Source organism: Clarias gariepinus, chromosome 5, assembly GCF_024256425.1.
Source record: "Clarias gariepinus isolate MV-2021 ecotype Netherlands chromosome 5, CGAR_prim_01v2, whole genome shotgun sequence".
Lineage (NCBI taxonomy): Eukaryota > Metazoa > Chordata > Actinopteri > Siluriformes > Clariidae > Clarias > Clarias gariepinus.
In genome coordinates, this window is record NC_071104.1 from 25,176,378 (window position 1) to 25,196,092 (window position 19,715).

Sequence of the window (19,715 nt, forward strand, 5' to 3'; positions counted from 1 at the left end):
TAGTGACGATAAGTGGAGGACGGCAAAAGGAGGGGGTGGCTGAAGAGAGATGGACTGAGCAAGAGAGGAAGTAGTAGATAAACCAGGTTGCTTTGTTTCTTGTTGGAAGCTGCTGATTGGTTGGCAGGGACTGCAGGCTACACTATAGCACAGGGTGCCTTTTTGCATTTGCATGTGTATAAGAGTCTGGATTGCAGTGTCGCCAGTCATGTTGTCCTCAACTGCTCCTTTACCAAATATTAGACTTTGTCTGAAATCATGCTGTGCTGGTCATGTGAATCATGTGCATGTGTGTTTTGTGAACGTGAAAGCTATGTAACTGGTGAGAAATTATAGAAATCACACTAGTAGAATATAAATAACTTAAAGCAAACCTGAAAAGAAGTTAAAATAAAATAAGTTAGAACAAAAGACAACAGATATATTTTTTTCTTTTATATATATAAAAGAAAAAAATATATCATTTTTACTTTGGTGTAGAAAACTGCTGGCAGACAAATGTCTCTGTAGGTCTCAGTTGCTGTGATGTTTCCTAATATAAAGCATGTCATTTTTTTCTCCTTGAATTTTTCAATACAAAAACACGTACACGCGAGTTGCGTTCATGTCAAACCAGGACTTTTTATTGCACAGAATAAGAAATCACTGTTAGAAACATAAAAACTACTACTTTATATCTCTATATAATCCCTTTTTACAATAATGCATTTATACCAGCGTTTTACTAGTGCTTGAATACCATCTTGGTAGAAAGCCCATGATCGTGCTGCCTGCTTTACTTCTGAAACGATTTGGACATGAGTTGAGGGGTGAGGTCAGGGCTGTATGGAGGTGTGGGAATAATGTAGCATGTTACTGTAAATGTGTAAATTCCTGTAATGTGCATGTGGTGGTTATGAATGATTGTGTGAACAGTTCCCACAGACAGATGTGTCTCTTGTGGGCAAGAGCTTCATTGCCATACTGTGCAAGGCTCCTGTAAATGTCACACTATTTCATGCCTTCATTTACAAGAAATGTCATCACAAGCCCCGGTTTAACTTGATCACCACATGCGTATGTATTATTGTATGCAGCCTCCCTTTTCATGAAGCATACTGATAGATGAAGGGGTCTGACAGATAATTCCTGTTTTTTTTATTTTTATTGAATCCAGGACACAATGATCAGTGAAGTCTGTGCTGTGATAAGCCCAAAGCAGGGAGGTAACATGATTGTTAGGACCCTGCACAAACCAGATGACCTTCACAAACACTTGACACTTACTTTAGCAGTAATGTTAAGTCCGAAATTTAAAGTGAGAAGTGCTTTCTAGAATGGGAAAAAATAATACTGATAGAAGAAGAAACTGACAGGCTTCATGGAAGCAGATAGACACGCGGAGACATGGAGAAGAGAGAAAGGGATTGAGGGAGGTAGGCAGAGCATAGCAAGCTCCCCTCCATAGGGAACACCGGCAGCTTAATGAGTTTGATAGTCTGCTGCTCTCCATAAATCACACCATGCAAAACATCTCCCAGTGTTTCAGGAGTGTTCCACCAGCGTTCCAGCCCCCATAAACACATCCATCACCCCCTGCTTACTCTCTCACTCACACAAGATTGATGTGCTCACAACCGTCTGCCACATGCACCCTGACATCCTCTCTCTCTCTCTCTCTCTCTCTCTCTCTCTCTCTCTTTTTCTCACAGTGGGCAAGCTGCGGAAGGAGTGGATGAGGGAGACTGTCTCCAGTGTGGGTCTGGGCATGCTCAGGTCCGTTAAGGAATATGTGGACCCCAACAACATATTTGGCAACAGAAACCTTCTGTAACACCGCTTTGAAAAACCGCTTTTTTTTTTTTTTTTTTTTTTTAATCATATAGTCCTACTGAAATTAAAGCATAATACATGCTAATTTCTCTGTATGCAAAACAAGCATTGGTTTATTTTCAGGTTTGATCGATATCTAATTTTATTCCAATACCATACCCCAAACCTTGGCACAAGACTAAACACCTTCCGCCTACTCTCTTCTCCCACCTCCTTTATACAGCTGTGAGGAAAGTGAAAGTTCAGACATGATGTCTGACGAGTCCAATTCTTTTTATTGCAATTTTTTCAGCTGCATAAATCCATTAACTGCCAATGAGAAATTACCTTTCTCACAAAGTTTAGGTCAATTGACAATGTAACACTGATTATATAAGGATAACATTTGTTTACCCACTTCCCTGTTGAACACATTTTTCATTTTTTGCTGGTTTTGCCAACTTTGGCTCGTTCTGACTTTTGATATATTAAATGAAAGTATGTTTCTGTGTAGTTTATGTGACACTACTTTAGTGTTGACTACATTGTGCTTTTAAAAGCAGTGTGCCTTCTCTTTCTGTCTCTGTGTGGGTGTTGGCCTTGCCTTCCTTTACCTCACTCCTTTTTCTTTTTCTTTTTTTAAAGAATGACTCCGTTTAAACGTCTGCTGTCTCTTCACACAGCTTCTTTGTATCTCCACAGTTCCGTACATCTCCCCGTTGCCTTTTCTAACAGTCTGTTTCAACTTTTTGCCAGGGTCTTTGTGTGTGCACTTGGATGTTTTATCTACAATCCCTTCCAATATATTGAAATGTTTGTGTAGGTGTCTCCATTCAGTGTGAACTGTAGGAAAGCCATGTCCATCATAGGAGTTCCACCCTGCTTCTGCAGGCTAAGAGAACTTGCTCTAGCATGGAGAATTCTTTTTTCTCTGCACAGTAAGCTTTATCATGGTGTCCTTGGAGAGATTGGGTTAGTTTGGTTTGTTAATGTTTAGTTGCGAGACCCCTGTCCTCCTACCAAAGACTTTGAACCTTTCAGTCGTTTGGCTATATGCATTCATATACCTGTAAATTATAAATATATACAGTATATATCACTTGCATATATTTGTTTGTAAAGATCATCTAAGAGTCACCATGATTATTTGTAATTTCTATGTCTCATTTTCAACACAACATATGCAAATATTTAGAAATTATGTGTAAATAATAGGGATTTGATCACTTCATCTAGTAATAATTTGTCCAAGCTCACAAAGAATCCTGGCTATGGATGTTCCATAAACTTGTGGATTTTCTGCTCCTGTCTGAAAAGTTGCTGGTCTGAATGCATCAAGATTTCCTGATGTCCATAAGGGTCATGTCTTGCGTGCTTGTTACTGATGAGTTACTTGCAAGTTACTTATAATTTGCCCAATCAAAATCTATTTCTGATTTTATTTTATTTTTTTCTGATATTTACTGATCTGGCATTTGCGCTCTCTTTCTTAGCCTGTCTGACTCTTAAAGGAAAACTCCAGTGTTTTTTCAACCTAATGTCCATTTCCTAATTGTGCAAAAATTTACACAAACAAGGATTTCAACACAGATTTACTCGAAACTCACTTTTGGAGGTCTAAGGGCAGCTATTTTAATTATGGAAGTCCATCCATGAACTAAACATGAATTTGCTGTACTTCTTTTTCAAAACTTGCACTTTACAGAATGTTTCATGGCGCTCATACAATTAAACTTAGACTGTTATGTAGGTGATATTTTCCTTGTCATCTCTGAAACAAAAATTAAACCAATTTGGAACATGTGACTGAATGTTTTAATAATTATTCTGGCTTTTGACTGAATATTTTACAATAAATAAAGTAAAAGGAGTAAAAGTATTTGATCCAATACCGATATCTTTGTAGTAAATGACGTGACAAGTCATCAAATCGTGCAGTCATCTGCAAGACATCATTGGTGCGATTGTGACATGCGTGGAGTTTGGAGTTAGCAGTAGTACATTTCTCCATGTTATGTTTGCCCTTATTCGTCTAGTATGAGTGAGATTGGAGTAATAAGGTATTCACTTCTGCTCAGATTGCAGGGAAAGATTTCAGACTTGTCTGTGGTAATCACATGTACTCAACAATTATAAATGACAGACATTTAGATTGAAAAAAAAGTGTGAGTATTCCTTCAAGCTAAACCTAAGCCTTCCTAGTATACTGCAGTATGGTGCTAGAGTCAAATGGAAAGTTATGATGTCAGATTCCTTGTTTTTCATCATTATTATTATTATTATTATTATTGTATCGTCTATTATACAATTAACTGGTCCAACCAGCTTTCCTTTGATGATTTCTATGCATCATTTTCCCTTAAGGTGTTAGTCTCTCATGTCTTGCTCCATAAATACAGTTAGGTAGAAGCTGTTGTAAATACTTAAACAAATCTGGCTTTTCTCTGTGAAATATGGAATGAAGGAAATGTTGGGGCTTATCTGCCCTATATATACATTTTCTGAACATTCATAGCAGATTTATCCTGCCATTTCGCAACCTGCAAATGTCCTGACTGCTCCTTTGGTCATTCTCTAGTTACCTAGGTAACATGTTTAACCATTGCATTCATTTTGTCAGTGCTGTTTGTGCAATAAATTAACATTTAAACCATGTTTGTCCACCATGTGGTTTTAGTTTGTGAAAAAACAAGTACCCCTGGGTACTATTAGGTAAAGTTCTGTTCTTGGTATATGACGTGTAAAGTCCCACAGCTACATGAGGTCAGGGCAGTGTAAGAAGTGCTTAATGGTTTCTTCTTATAGGCCAGATTTTTTTTTTTTCTCTCTCCCTTTTTTTTTTTTTTTAACCAAAACTGAGAACAGAAACATGTACACAGTCATCTGACATAATGTTTTATTTTGTTCTCATCACTGTTCTTCTATTTACTTGCATATGTTGCCTCATCCGGTTTGAAAAAGACTAGTTTGTTTTCTGATTACCTGATTCCTTAAAGTTGTTCAACACTGACACAAGCTGCGTTACATCGACTCTAATATTCCACTAAAAATGGAAATAATAGCTTAATCAAAAAAATTTAAATGCATCTCTCCGAAGAGTCTGACGTGATCCAGCCCAATTGGAAGGAATTTTTAATCACAATGAGAGGTTTGGTGTAAACATTTATTAATCTATTCAGAAAACGTTAGTCAAAAATGCTTGATCTGGTAGTTTTTCTTTTGTTGGAATAAGTATATTCTTTCTATGCATTCTTGCCCCATGTGTGGGTAACATTAGATGACAAGAGTTTCTGTGTAGGAAAGTCTCCCACCAAAAAAACATCTAGTCGATCACTAATGAGACAAAATTCTTATAACCAATCATTATACAGAAGGCAGGATCTATTAAAGAAATGATGGGAAGCCTAAACTAACCTTAAAGATGAGGGGGAAAAAAATATTTTTTAAATTATACTTCAGACAGATAGTTCACAGTGGGTGGAGCCACTTTGTGGATGTAAACAGCTGTCTTATCAGATCCAATATCTTTAATGAATGAACCAAAGTCTGGATATTTGATCCAGTCATTGCAGCATCATATGAAACAAAGCATCTGGACATTTTCTGTGGCACATTCCCAACCCCTCAAGATGCTTTTCATACTTATAATTCATATACCACATTAGACTATTGGCCTGATCTGCTTTGTAGTAAAATATTTGTCCACATGGGGTCAGTGTAGAGATATTTGGCGTCTTACAGGAATATTTCTCTTATGGATCAGCAAATCAAATCCTCACAAGCAGATGCTCATATAACCAACACAAGGACTGTTAACTAGCAGCACGTTTATTTGAATCGAACAGTACACATTTCCAAATAACATGCTTTAAAGACACCTCAGTTTTTACTGTCCCCTAAGAATACAAACAAAATTCTGAAATGTGGACATGATGCCTGGAAATGTACCAATAATAATAATAATACCCCAAAAAAGGCCATGTGAACAAAAAAGAATTACAGAATTTACAGAATTTTCCCAAACATGGTGCAATATCTTTATTCATGCACGAACGTTAAAATGTTTATGAACATCTGAGTGAAGGAGGTCATTAATTTGTCACTTCAGTCCCTATATCTAGAGCAGTTATTTCCTCATGCAATTAATTTTGTCCCGTTGTCAGTTAGCATGTTATTTCTGTTGATTTCCCAAGAGCAGGAAGATCCATGCCACAAAGAGCACTGCAATGCCTCGGTCTACACTTTCACAATGCCACGACACAATTTCAAACTGTGACCAGATATCACAGGAAAACAGCTACAGCATAAACATTTCAGAGCAATTACATATAAAAGAAAGTAGAAGATTTCGTAGTTGTAACTAAAAACACCCCCCCCCAAAAAAAAACAAAAACAAAAAACAAAGCTAATGCATAAAATATCGTCATTCTTTTTCCTTTGTGACCTATGAATGTGTGTCTCTTGTGATTATTATGGATTTTTATGTGCATATTCATATTTATGGTTCATTATGAAAACCACAAACCTGTATAAAGTCATGTAAAAGTTAATTGTGATCACTTTACTGGATGTCCAGCTGTGTTAGTGAATAACAGTCTGAAAGAGGGTTAAACACAGCTGCAGCTGATGTGGAATGACATTACCTGCACATCAGTATCAGTGTAACCGACGAATGGATTATGATTGTGTGGCCATATTGCAGCAGGCACAAAGGGCAACAGAGTTTCTTAACTCACTTATTGGAGCTGTATTCTTTTTGGTTAAGCTGATCCAGTGTTTCGATTGTGCTTATGTGCATTTTCCTTTACCTTTAGCTAAATTTAACATTCTACCCCTTTTCTGACAGATAGAAGTCCTATACAAAAGAAGAAAAAAACTATAAAATTATGCAATATTTCTGGAGAGAAAGCATATTTTAATCAAATCTACTAAATATTTAAGTATCAACAATGCTGATGTCATAAAACATAGCTTGAAGACAATGTGGTTTACTAATATTTATAAAGGCACATGTACTTCCTGCATTGGCTTGGACTCATAAAAGTAATATGACTGCAATTTAGTCCACTACTTCAGAACCAGAGTTCCCAAAGTAATATGACTAATGCTTGGATCAGCTCTAATAAGGTAAAAATTGTGAATATAGATGAGTGCGCTAATGTAAATGCTCTATGGTAATGCATGGACCTCTTACACCACGCCTGAGTTAATTAATGGAACCAAAATAGGCGCAAGCAGCAACATCACAAATCCAGAGGGAGTTTTTACGACATCATACCGGCTGCACAACTCTTAATGATATAAAACATTGTCTCTAGATAATTATGAAGCTGAAAGGAGACCACATGCATCTTTCATGAAGGATTTTTAACCAAGGCACAAATAGCAGCACTCTATTGTATCTGCATTGCAAGCATTGCCACGAGCCTTTAAGCTCAGCAAACCTCTGATCCAATAATAATTACATCAGGTGAAAAACAGCGTCCATCCCACAATCATGTCTCAAGCATAAACAATAACCTCAAATAAAATATGTACAATACAAAACAGAGGATCCTGCACTCTTGAAAGATTTTCATTCCAAATAATCAAAGCTAAACTCATTGGTTACACTATAATAATAAACCTGTATAAACAGTGGCAATGCTTGGTCCTAGCCATCCCTAACAACACAGCAGGCCAGTTAATACAATACAGCATCTATATAGTCTTTCTAGCATTAGAGACGCTGCCTCTTCCTGAGTCTAGAGCTATTCTCAGACTTCTCCAGGTGAGAAAAAAAAACATCCAGGTCAAACAGAGACTCAATCACAGCCTAGTGGTGTTCTTGCACCCGGTGGTGAGAGTTCAAACATGCAGCCAGCAGGGGCACTGTGAGACCAGATCGCCATCATCGCTCCAGCAGCTGGAAGCTTGCAGCAGAGCCAAAACTCCCCACATGCACAGCACTGTGGTTGGGTTGCAGGTTAGAGGTCAGAGATCAAGACGTGGCATGGTGGGCAGGAGCTAACTCGCAGCTTTGGGCGTGTCTTTTTCACCAATGTAACCATCACAGTTAGTGCTTGGGAGAGTCGCCAGTTCCTGGCTGCGCTGCCGCTTCTGGTGCAGCTCCTCCCACATGGCACGATTCACCTGAATCATGTCGACCATCGGCTGGAGTTTGGGGTTCAGTTTCACAAAGGCCTGAATGGGAAACAAAAGGCACACAATCAAAAGAATAATCACCAATAATATTTGCAGTTCTGTATTTTGCTGCCAAACTGTAGTTTTTTAGGACAAATGCTACTGAAAGTGGATTATGTGCTGAAAGGAGGATGCCTTCCTTTTTGTTACGCCAGGAGGGTTTTACATGCAAAAGTCTAAATCTAAATCTGAATCAGCAGATTTATAATGCTTTGGCTACATTCACACTGATAGTAAGTGAGAGAATAAAAACAAAGCAACTCTATAGGAACAAATGAGCACTGAGGACCAAAATGTCATCTGCACACAGGGGCTTACATTTTAGCACAAATATTTGAATAGAAGGCTATGAAGTTACAATAGAAGTTATAATGCAGCCTAATTTATAACATACAGAACAAGTCAGCATGTCTTCTTTTTCTTACAGGAGTGATTATATCTCCCAAATGTACTTACTTATAATTGATATGCATGCAATAAATTTGTTAACCAGTGTGATGCATTCAGGATTAATGGCCTCACTGACAGGTGGGATGTGGATGGATGGTTGGGGTGGAAGTGTGTATCTTCCCAGGTTCTCACAGTGCATTAATTAACCTGCATTTCACATCTCTGTATCCTAACACACTTCAAAGCTTTTACATTCTAGTTTACATACTCTCAAGCACACACCTATGAGATGGGGATGGTTTTTAATATGATGCACAAGTAAATGGTATCTTGATGGGAAATGCGCTGTATTCTAATGAGCCAAGGAGTTGCATGGTATGCAGTATGTTAGTACACCCTAGGAGGGTCCATTAGAGTTCTTTAGTTTGTCCATTAGGAGCACTGTTAACAATCCAAAAATTCATTGAGGATCATTCAGCTCCACAGGTGTGTGTGTGTGTCAGTGTGTGTGTGTGTGTGTGTGTGTGTGTGTGCGTATCGACTGACTTATTTATTTGGCTGAATTCTATGGGACAGAGCCTAAAACAACCTTCCAATATTTCCTAATGCATCATCACTAGTTAGAATCATTAGAGAACCATGTCACTGCTGAAGTAAAGCATACTGTATGAGGCAAATTTTTTATGGCTAATCTCTTTAGCTTCCTGGCACTGATCCACGAGCAACCCATCAATGAACACCACTACAATATAACAACTGACTGTATTAAGGTGTTTGTTGGCAGTAATGCTTATTTGTGCTAAAAAAAAAAAATCAGTGGGTATGTTTAAATCCAAAGATGAATGACTACAAACTTACTTCTTCTGACCGGTAGTTTGGGAAAATGATATTGACTCCCTTAGAGTAAATTATTACAGTGTCTGACCAAACACAATCCAACCAACATCCAACATAATTAGCTTAAAAATGATTAAAACATATATATATATTACCATGATCCAATATATAAAGATATATAAAAAATGCATTAGATCATGAAGATGATCTGAGTGACTCTGATAGTGACATGATGTTTTTTGCCAGATGGGCTTGTTTGATTATGATAGAACCTACAGTAAATTTCAGAATGCACCGGGGTACAGCCTAAACAAACTGCCAATCCATCGCAGGGCACACACATACAGTACACATACACACACACACTACGGGCAATTTGGAAGCACCAATTAACCTGATCTGCATGTATTTGGACTCTGGGAGGAAACCGGAGTACCCAGAGGAAACCCACCAAACCTGGGAAGAACATGCAAACTCCACGCACACAGACCAGAGGGAGGAACCAAACTCTTGACCTTGGAGTTTTGAGGGCACAGTACTAACAACTTTATATATGTATAATGTATATGTATTTTTTATATATTTTTATATATGTTTTTAATGATGTGTTTTAACCGTATAAATCTTGTTTGTTGTCACTTTTTAGAAGAGAATAAAGGAAGAGTAAAGGGGTTGCATTTGACTTCCTGTAGCTGAGGTTTTGTTTTTAACCCCTTTGCTGATGACTTGTACTATTGCATTATTTATTGGCCAAGTGCACTCAGATGTCAAACAGACGTTGGACTGAAGCTGGAAGGCAGCCAGCAGGTGGCAACCATTAATGTTTAAAGAAGCAGGGCAGTGGGCACACAGACACACCACAAGATTTCCAGGAGTATAAACACAATGTACTAATGTAGGCCTAGACAAGTTTCTTATGACAGGGTCTGCTAGTGCCCACATTTACTGTATGTAAGCCGTTTGCAAAGATTTCACCAGTGTCCCACATCAAACTAACAGAAAGAGCAAAAGTGAGACAGGGTTATATGGACTTTAAAAGTAGATTAGACTTATTTTTCTCATGTAATCACGGAAGCATCATAGGAGGAAAGACAGGGATAGGATTTTCTTCCACTTTCACAAACTGTGGCGCTATCACATGTAAATCATTCCATCACAACTAGTTCATTACGTACTATATAGAATATGTTACTATTTATAGTTCTTTGTATGCTGTGTAGAAGGAGTGTAGCAAACTAAATTCACACAAAACTTGTGTGACAATGCTGTGAAAAAGTATGTGCCTAATATTTCTAATATTGTTTTTTTTTCATATTTGTCACACTTAAAATAATTTAGATCATCAAACTAATTTTATTATTGCACAAAATTTAGTTTTTAAGTGATGATTCCATTTATTAAGGGGAAAAAGCTGTCCACATTTGGCTGGCCCTATGTGTAATTCCCCTAATAATGGATTGTGTCACAGTTGGCGGCAACAACTGCAATCAAGTGTTTGTTACAGCTGGCAATTAATTTTTCTTGTATTTACTTGTGTAATCTTTGTGTAAAATTAAAATTTCTTTGATGATCTAAATCATTGAAGAGTGACACCTATGCAAAAACAAAAAATCGGCAAGGGGCAAAACCTTTTTCACAGCACTGTAAAAAAAAAAGAAAGAAAATCAGAAAAAAAAGTTGTATTAACTTCTATTATGTATCAGCTGAAAACTGCATAAAAAAATTATAACATTTAAATATATTTTGAATATCTTTAATTATCCATCCTGACAATTTTAGCTAAAAATCACTAAACATTGTGGTACTTGTGTACACCGGTGGTGACTAGTTTTACACACACTACTAATAAACATTAATTCCATTTCATTATAGGGATTTTATGTATTTCTTTGAGCCGGTCTTTTTCTAAGTTGGAATGATTGTTTAAGTTGTACTTTTTCATTGTCAGCCAAATACACTCCTTGTTTAAAGTAGACTATTAAATCCGGCACATAACTGTTTATCACATTATCTCACTGTGGCTCTTACTGCCTTTTAATGGTGCCAAAGTTATATGGCTATATGATGGTAATGGTGCCAAAGAACATATAAGACAAACTGGTTTTAAACGCAGGAAAAATAAACATATAATAATTTGTCCGTACATCTTTGAAGGTTCAGGTTTTCATGGTGTACTTGCCCTTTTTGGAGTAAACCACACTGTGTTGCATGTTCGTTTGTGTTTTGTAAGGATCTTAATGCTTTTCTGAGACTGGTTTCATGTCCTCCAATGTATGAAATTAAAAGATATCCTTAAAAGAGGGAGTTCTGACAAATGTACAGACAAAACCTTTCTTTTATTTATATAGATTTTTTAATATCAAGATGAAGTGAAAATTTAAATATATTTTAGGACTTTTTGCCACTAAATTACAGTTTGTTTCACAATTGCCAATGAGCTTTGCCAATGAGTATACTCAGGTTACTTTTTCAAAAGTTTTCACACAGTTAGCAATTTAGCAGGCATATTAACATGCTTAATAATGTCATATTAAATATTTGCTAATTCCCCCATTTTTTTAACATTCAAACCTGGCTCCCTACAAAGACAGTGGAAGGGGCGCTAGAGTGACCAGTAGAGGGAGAGGGAGAGTCAGATGTGAGGTGGTGGAATGCTTGATGGAATAATTGATTGTGTGATAAATCATGTTCTTTTTAAATGAGGCTATTTCATTTCTTTTCAATATGACCACCATCCAAATAAACTAATTTCCCTTCTGGATGCAATGATTAGTGCATGCCAGAATTATCTTTGGAATCAGCGATGAATTAGGCTTTTTTCCTAGGCTTATGGCAAGAGAGAGTATACTGTAAGGTGTAATGTTGATGATACCTCGTGGCTCATTCCAGCATTCCTATACCCTATACACAGTATGTGGTTGTCGAGTTGGAGGGGTCCATTCCTGCCGTGGGTCTGTGTGCGTGTAGTTTGCATGTTCTCCCTGTGCTTCAGGTTCTCTGGTTTCCTCCCACAGTCAGAAGACATGCAGATTATTCGAACTGGAGTTTCCAAAATTGCCTGTAGTGTGCAAGTGTGTGCATGTGTGCCCTGCAATGCATTTGCACTCAGCGTGTACCCCGTCTAGTGACACGGGTCCTCTGGGATAGGCTTCAGGCATTCCGCGAGCCTGAACAGAATAAGCACTATAGAGAATAAGAATAATGACTGAGTATGTTCACTGTGTCAGTAGAGTAAGCAGAAAAAAAAAATTGTTCTGACCTTTCCATTCGGAATGCACTATCATCTATAAAGTTCCTGGAAAACCGTTTTAAATTGCTACCCATTTAATATTGTACACACACACTTGGAAAAGTAGGGCCAGGGGTAGCTCAGTGGTTAAGGCATTGGACTACGGTTCGGAAGATACCAGGTTCAAACCCCACAACCACCAAGTTGCCACTGTTGGGCCCTTGAGCAAGGCCCTTAACCCTCATCTGCTCAGATGTGTAATGAGATAAAATGTAAGTCGCTCTGGATAAGAGCGTCTGCTAAATGCCTAAATGTAAATGTAGAAAAGAACAGTAAAATTCAGTCACAAAGTTACTATATCACATACAACCATATGTGAACATAATAATTAGTTATTAGTTTATTTGACAATGTCACAGGACACTAAATCATTAGGACTCACACATGAGACACAGCATTAATAAATGTGCCATAATCATTTTTAGCAACCATGTAATCCCAGGAAAGGTCATGGTGGATCTTCCTAGCCCAGGAATATTGGGTGTGAGGGGAACAGTACAGTACCCTGGGTGGTACGTCAGTTCATCACAGGGCCCTCCACATTCAAAGACCAGAGCAATTTATCTTAGCTACTGTACTTAATGGATTGTTTTTAGGAGTAAACCAGAGAGCCCAGAGAAAGCCCACTAACCATGCACCAAAACAAGATGAAAACGATTACCCTAGACCGATAAGGCAGCAAAACTACCTGTGCTGTCATTGCACCAACCAGTAAATATTTTCACCACATTATTTTTGTTTGGTAATAATAAAATCAGACAATAGTAGTCTCTAGGTATTGTGCATGATCAGTGAAGTATTAGTACTCAGTGAAATAAATCACCAAGTGTAATCCAGTTGGATTAATTACGCTAGCATTCTGATGAGTTTAAAATGAAATCAGCTGTACGCACTGCCTTCCATAATGCTGTGAATAATAAACCTCATTACTAATATGTCATGTCCATTGGGAATGAAGGAACCTTCACACACATTTAATATATCTGTTTTATGAATATACATTACATCTTAATGCAAATTATAGCCTGTGTGTGAATTACACGTGTCATGTTTAAAACAAGCCTACAGTATGTACCTTCTTGGTTGTGGATTTCAGATGTATGATTTTGTAGCTCTGTTAAGATGTAAATTATCCGGACCTAGAGTATCATGATACCAGATAAAGATATTTACTGTGTTAAAAAAATTTAAACCGTCTAAAGCTCCAAAGGCTTCTCAGTATCAATAATTCCAGCTTCCACAGTTGTTAATTAGAACAACTACCATGGACGTTCATGTCAAACCAGGACTTTTAAATGCACAGAATGACAGCCATCAAGATAGAAAGTTTTTGCCAATACATCGGAGCCATAACCAAACAGCCTTCTTCACCTCATCCATCCCTGGGAATTTACTAACACATCCCTATGCAAAGCTGACCTCGCTCCAAACAATGTCTACATGTTTGGGTCGTTAAACAAATTGCCAAAAACTCCCAAAACTGAGATTTAACTTCATACATATAATAATGAGGCAACCTAATTCACACACATGTACTATTTATCTCTAAAGGCCTGTTTCGTTTTGTTCCTGTTTCTGCCTAACAGCTTGATTTATTGGGGACTGTGACATGTCTCTCACTATATACAAGAGAGGGCGCCATTGTTTTTAAATAGGCTGTTATTTCCCTTTTAATTTCCTGTGTTGCACTTAACCTGCAGCGAGGAAAACTAGGAAAGGATTTGTGTCTGTATTGCAAATGTGAGGACAAAAAGCACTTTAAAAATATATAAGAATAGATCTTGAAATAACTAATGGGATATTTTAAACATTTCCGAGAAACCTAATTTTCAAGCCTGTTTATAATCATAAAAAAGTTTTTAAATTACTGTAAATACAGTATATAATAGTAGTGTACTAGTTTAATGTGTCTGAATCTTAAATGCCATTAAATAATGAAAATATTATACAGCGTAGTCCAAATCCAATGTTGCATCACAAACAGTACATAGGAAGTTGTCTAATTGTGAAATTAGAGGAGCCTTAAAGTAGAAAATCGTTATTTTAACGTAAAGATATGTGCATGAAAACAGATATGTTTCATGGATCCAAGGCATCAATGACAAAGGGATCTCTTTATAACTGAATAAAATTAGGATTATGTATATTGCCTCCTTGTGATTATCTGTAGAACAATTTTTACTTGATAGAAATGTATAGTGTAGATCTACCGCTAATGTTCACTCTAATTGTGAATCCTTAAATTCTTTTTAATATTAAAATACAAATTTTATGATGCTTTCGCAGTCCTACTTTCTACTGAATTAACCTGAGAATGAACATTGTGGTATCTAATAATACATTGTCAATTGTATGCAGTAATAATATGTAATATTTATTTGGTTATGGTCAGGTAAAAGTTTCCCTCATATATATATATATATAAAGCCTTCCCCTGAGTGTCTGAATGCAGCTTTGAACATCACCGAACTATTGATGTCCCAGGTGGAAACAGCATGTGCATGTGTGTTGTGGAGGATTGCTGAACGTTATTACCTCATACAGTGGAGCACAGATACCATCAATCCATTCCAACTGTAAACCTGGCAGCTCATCCTTTCGGTTACGGTCAAAGATGGCCTAGAAAACAAAAACAGGTACATATGTGAGAATATTCCATCAATGGTTTTATTGGAAGTAGCCCGTATGTGTGTGTGTGTGTGTGTGTGTGTGTGTGTGTGTGTGTGTGTTTAATGTTGCAGTACTAGTGAAAGCATACTGTGGTGGAGAGATAGTTCCCAGGGTGAAGCACTGTGACTGAATATATAATGCTGAACGCCCACACACTTGCTGCTAAACACTTTGACTGGGTGCTAAACCTGAGGCTAGCGATACTTCAGAGGAGAAAGGAAATGTGTCTGACCAGGATTACACACCAGGCCATAATTACTGTCATGGTACACAAAAGCGCCTGAACATCAAAGCTCTGAGAAGCTAGCTCTTTAACTAATGTCCCTCCCAACCCCATGATTTCCAATTATCAGGAACCATAAGGACAAGAAAAAGCTTTTGACGTTTCGCTTTGTTCATTCTGTGTGGGTGTGTGAGTGTGTTTGTGTGTTCAACCTTTGAATTTAAGTGAAAGTAAATGGCCTTCATATCAGACTGTTTGTTTATAATCCAGCACAGGGATTAAATCTGTAGTGACAATATCTTATACGCATACGCATTTGGTTGATCTTAAAGAAAGTAAGAAAATGATTTTCAAAACAGAACGAACGAATCCTTGAATTCATGTCATGGCCACATGTTGTATGGGTTTTTAATTAATTTTAAAACCGTTTGTAATTGATAATGGAAAACTTTGTAAAAATGAAAAACAGCATCCTATCCAGCTGAAATTTCATTCAATGTAACAACTGATTGTAAACAGCGCATGTTTAAAACCATGTATGAAAATCTCACTCGAAGAATTATACTCTTGATATTTTACGGTATATTGTTCAACATTGATTTAAGAAGGTGTCTATAAAAGGCACATAATTATAATCAAAATACAATTCCTTATTTAATGTAACTGGGGTCAGGGTTGAGTCTCACCTCGGGTCTGTGTTCAATCAGTCAATCATTCTGGGTTTCCAGAGTTGTTCCGGAGTGTGGTGTGTGAGTGTGTGTTTGTGCCCTGTGATAGGTTGGTACCCCATCCAGTGTGAACACCACCTTAAGCCCTAATTATAATAATGGCCTGATTATAATAATGATCATTATTAATTATTGCTGTTATGTTATGTACCTAATCACTGTACACTTTTTCTTATAATATACAAACACACAAAAGAAGCTTTGAATAAACTTTTTGCAAGTTGATATGATGAGTTTACAGACATGACTTACAGAAGGAGTCAGCTTCAGTTCAGATCTTTCTCTGTCTCCCTGCTCGAAAAACTCGCTGGTGACCAGCTCTGCTACCTTTACCAACACACAGATACACTATATGAACATTAAGACATATATATATATATATATATATATATATATATATATATACACACAGTACACACATGCACAGTACAAAAAGCGACATTGATAAGTAAGAATGGGTCGGAGCTTGCCTTGCGAGAGGTTTCCCACGGCTTGGTCACAGCTCCCAAATCACAAGCAGTCATTAACATGGATCTACGATATAACGTCAGTAATGTTGAACACAAGGTGTAGCATTGCTTTTCTGCCAATATTAATTAAATAACAGTGTTAAAGCTATGACTGATACTGCTAGGCATAATTTGTTATTTGTAACTTACCTAAACATGTCTCTGTGTTCTTTAACATTCCAGTTATATTCCCCTTTATTCACCAGCTCAAAGAAACAACTTCTGTTTCTGTGAAAAGTGCATAAAAATTAATGATGACACAATTCACCCTGCAGAACTAAACAATGCTTTGGTTTCATAGCCAACAGGACCCTAACGTTACTGTCTTGTCTTTTCATCCTGGTAAAGAGGTTTCTGCCAACCACAAGCCTTCTGATCAATTTCTACATCTGTAACCTGGGATGTGATTTTAGGGTAGTTTGTGTAGCTATAACATCTATAACATTTACGTAATGCAGTGCAAAAAGAGAAAATTTAAAAGTGACTGTCCTGACTGCTTGGATGTCCATATCAACCAACTCTTTTTTAAAGAGCTTTAGTACTGGAGTACTTTCTCTTTGCAGATTTTTTTTGAATGACAGCTTTAGAGAACCTTCAAACTCTTGCAACACAAAATGACTCTTATATAACTGCACCCTCCTTAATAACCTTTAATGCAAACTTCTTTTGGGTCTTGTGTGTTTCACTCTTTAACCACAAGGAGGCAGTAGAGGCTTGAAAAAAGTCAAGTCGTAACCATTCCAGAACATAATGTTAGGGTGTTAAATATAGTATACTTTGTATAGTAATGTATACTGTGTATACATTTAGTACTATATACTATATGTACATTTTTCTTAACTGAATAGCAGTTCTGCAATTTATCATTGCTCTTTGTGTAAAAATCGGAATGAACAGACTATTTAAAAAAAAGATCAGAATGACTGAATATATGAGATTTTTACCATTTGCATTTATGTGTATCAAAGACTCTTAATAAATGCAGAGACCTGCAGAGACAACAGCACTCACTCGAAATACAATGTAAGATCTGTGGCCAGGATGGACTGTTTCAGCAGCTGCATGAGGTCTCCATAATCCCGGGATGATAAATTAGAGAATATATTATGGCCCTGGAAAAGAGCAAATGTTTTTGGAGCTGAAGACAACAAGGCACATGCTCATTTATAACTTTTTCTGCTATTATTTAACTGATAATCTCTGTGTGTTCTTGGTTGCAGGCTCTTGCTAATCAGAAAAGTTAATTTATATGGTTTATTCTGTCAACACATTTTCAAAACTATATAATAAATTTTTTTTTTTTGGTTAAAGCTAATGAGAGCAACATCAATCAGCTCATATACAGTATTCACATATGTATACACAATCTGCTGATGATGGCCTTAAACTTTCATCCAATAAACTATATCTTTCAGCAAGGTTTGAACAGGTATTCTGGATAACGAAGATGATGATCTTATAAGTGTAAACTGCTCACACACATAATGTCAACCATAATGAGCTATATATATAGTTTGCTAGTTGTAATAATTTCCTTATTATAGCAGAGTAGAGGATGGAAGCACATAGTTTAACCCATTTTCTCCCAGTTGGGTCACTGGGCAATTTTCACCCACTAGCTAGCTCTTCCCAATCAGCATATAGCTACCAAATGGGAACGGGTGAAGGCTAGTATGTGCTTGCTCCAAAACACACGATTCCATAACCCCCAGAGCAGCAAAACACAATTAAATAAAACATTTTTAAAAACCTGCTGCATTCATAACCACTCATGCATGACTAGTGACAAGGGTGAGAGTAATGCCATCCCTCCCACCTAGAAAGTACAGCCGATTCTCTGACATCCTTTGGATGTTGCATCAGCGGGATTTAAACTCACGATCTCTCAAGCACTTATCTGTTGTGCCACACGTGAGTCAGAAACCCTTTTTTCAATGCAGGCCTATTTTTGTGCTTTCAGTCCCCTTCATTGGTGACACTTGGTCTTTACTCAGACACACACTGTGAGTATAAGGAATCTAAATAATACCTGGAAAAATAAAACAAATGACTGTGGGAGCTTTATTTGAAACTGGGTTTCCTTATAGCCCTAGAAACCAAATAGTGTATACTGTATAATAGTAGCGGTAGGAGTCCAATCTGACAGCGATAACGTTCCCATTTAATCTATTGTCGTCTGTTAAGGCGCTTTCCTCCAGACTTTCACCCAGTAGAGTACCAATGGAGGATCAACTGCAAAAAAAGACTAACCTGATTTCTGCTTCTTTCTCTTATAACGTACCCAGTAAACCTGTGTTACCAGAGGTGCCAAGTTGTAATGCTGTAAAATAATCTAAATATGTACAGCATTAGCTTTTCTTTAACTCTCATTAGCCATCCTTATTTCTCCCCATCTTTACCTGCCTCTAATTATATACGCCTGTCTCTAATCATTTATTGTCCGTAAGTACACTGATTAATTACATTCACTGTTGCTCTGTTGCCCTTTTTTAATCTCCCCATGGACTCAAACGTGGGTTTAATAAACTGTACATTTCAGCCATGTTAGCTGTCAGTACCAGTAGTAAAGTAAGTAACCTGTGATTATTATTAGTTCTGCTGTTCTGTAATGATGTTGTATGAACCTATGAATGTATAACAACATACTGTATGAATGTGTGTATGGGAGTGTGAGTACGGGATCTTACTTCACTCTGCAGGATCATAACAGCATGGTTAAAGTGGTGATGCTCCATGGTAGCTGAGGTCCCATAGAGAAGAGATAGAGCAGACCCTGTCCTGAAAGCAACATGATGAGAACGTGATGAGAGATGGACACATGATATGTTACTCACAAGCCTGGAAAGGGCATGCTTTATGCTGTGCCAAATAAAAGGTAATATAGATAGCAAGTGCATTGGCAGGTGAGTGAAAGATGGAATAGACGTTGAATGTGCGTCACTGACTTGCTGATATGTTCACTGTTTATCTATCACACACTCTTTCTCAACACAAGTTGATATATTTGCCAAATCTAGATACACATACAGTACACTGTAATCCCAGGTCAAAGAACTGACTACTTATAAAATCACAACCCTTATGAAAATTATTGG

At 37.2% G+C, this 19,715-nt stretch overlaps 2 protein-coding genes across 2 annotated transcripts in view; one reads left to right on the forward strand and one right to left on the reverse strand.

Annotated features, from left to right (window-relative positions):
- agps (alkylglycerone phosphate synthase) overlaps nt 1–4,444 on the forward strand; it is a 41,886-nt gene extending 37,442 nt beyond the window's left edge. Inside the window, exon 20 of the mRNA XM_053496515.1 lies at nt 1,692–4,444. Coding sequence (XP_053352490.1) covers nt 1,692–1,813 — 122 coding nt within the window. The 3' untranslated portion in view covers nt 1,814–4,444. The remainder of the gene's footprint in view (nt 1–1,691) is intronic.
- Nucleotides 4,445–6,166: 1,722 nt separating this feature from the next.
- Nucleotides 6,167–19,715, reverse strand: part of pde11a (phosphodiesterase 11a) — a 75,591-nt gene continuing 62,042 nt past the window's right edge. Inside the window, exons 14-20 of the mRNA XM_053496517.1 lie at nt 19,308–19,398; nt 17,632–17,732; nt 16,771–16,848; nt 16,582–16,645; nt 16,364–16,438; nt 15,026–15,109; nt 6,167–7,974 (exon numbers count right to left, since the gene is read on the reverse strand). Coding sequence (XP_053352492.1) covers nt 7,798–7,974; nt 15,026–15,109; nt 16,364–16,438; nt 16,582–16,645; nt 16,771–16,848; nt 17,632–17,732; nt 19,308–19,398 — 670 coding nt within the window. The 3' untranslated portion in view covers nt 6,167–7,797. The remainder of the gene's footprint in view (nt 7,975–15,025; nt 15,110–16,363; nt 16,439–16,581; nt 16,646–16,770; nt 16,849–17,631; nt 17,733–19,307; nt 19,399–19,715) is intronic.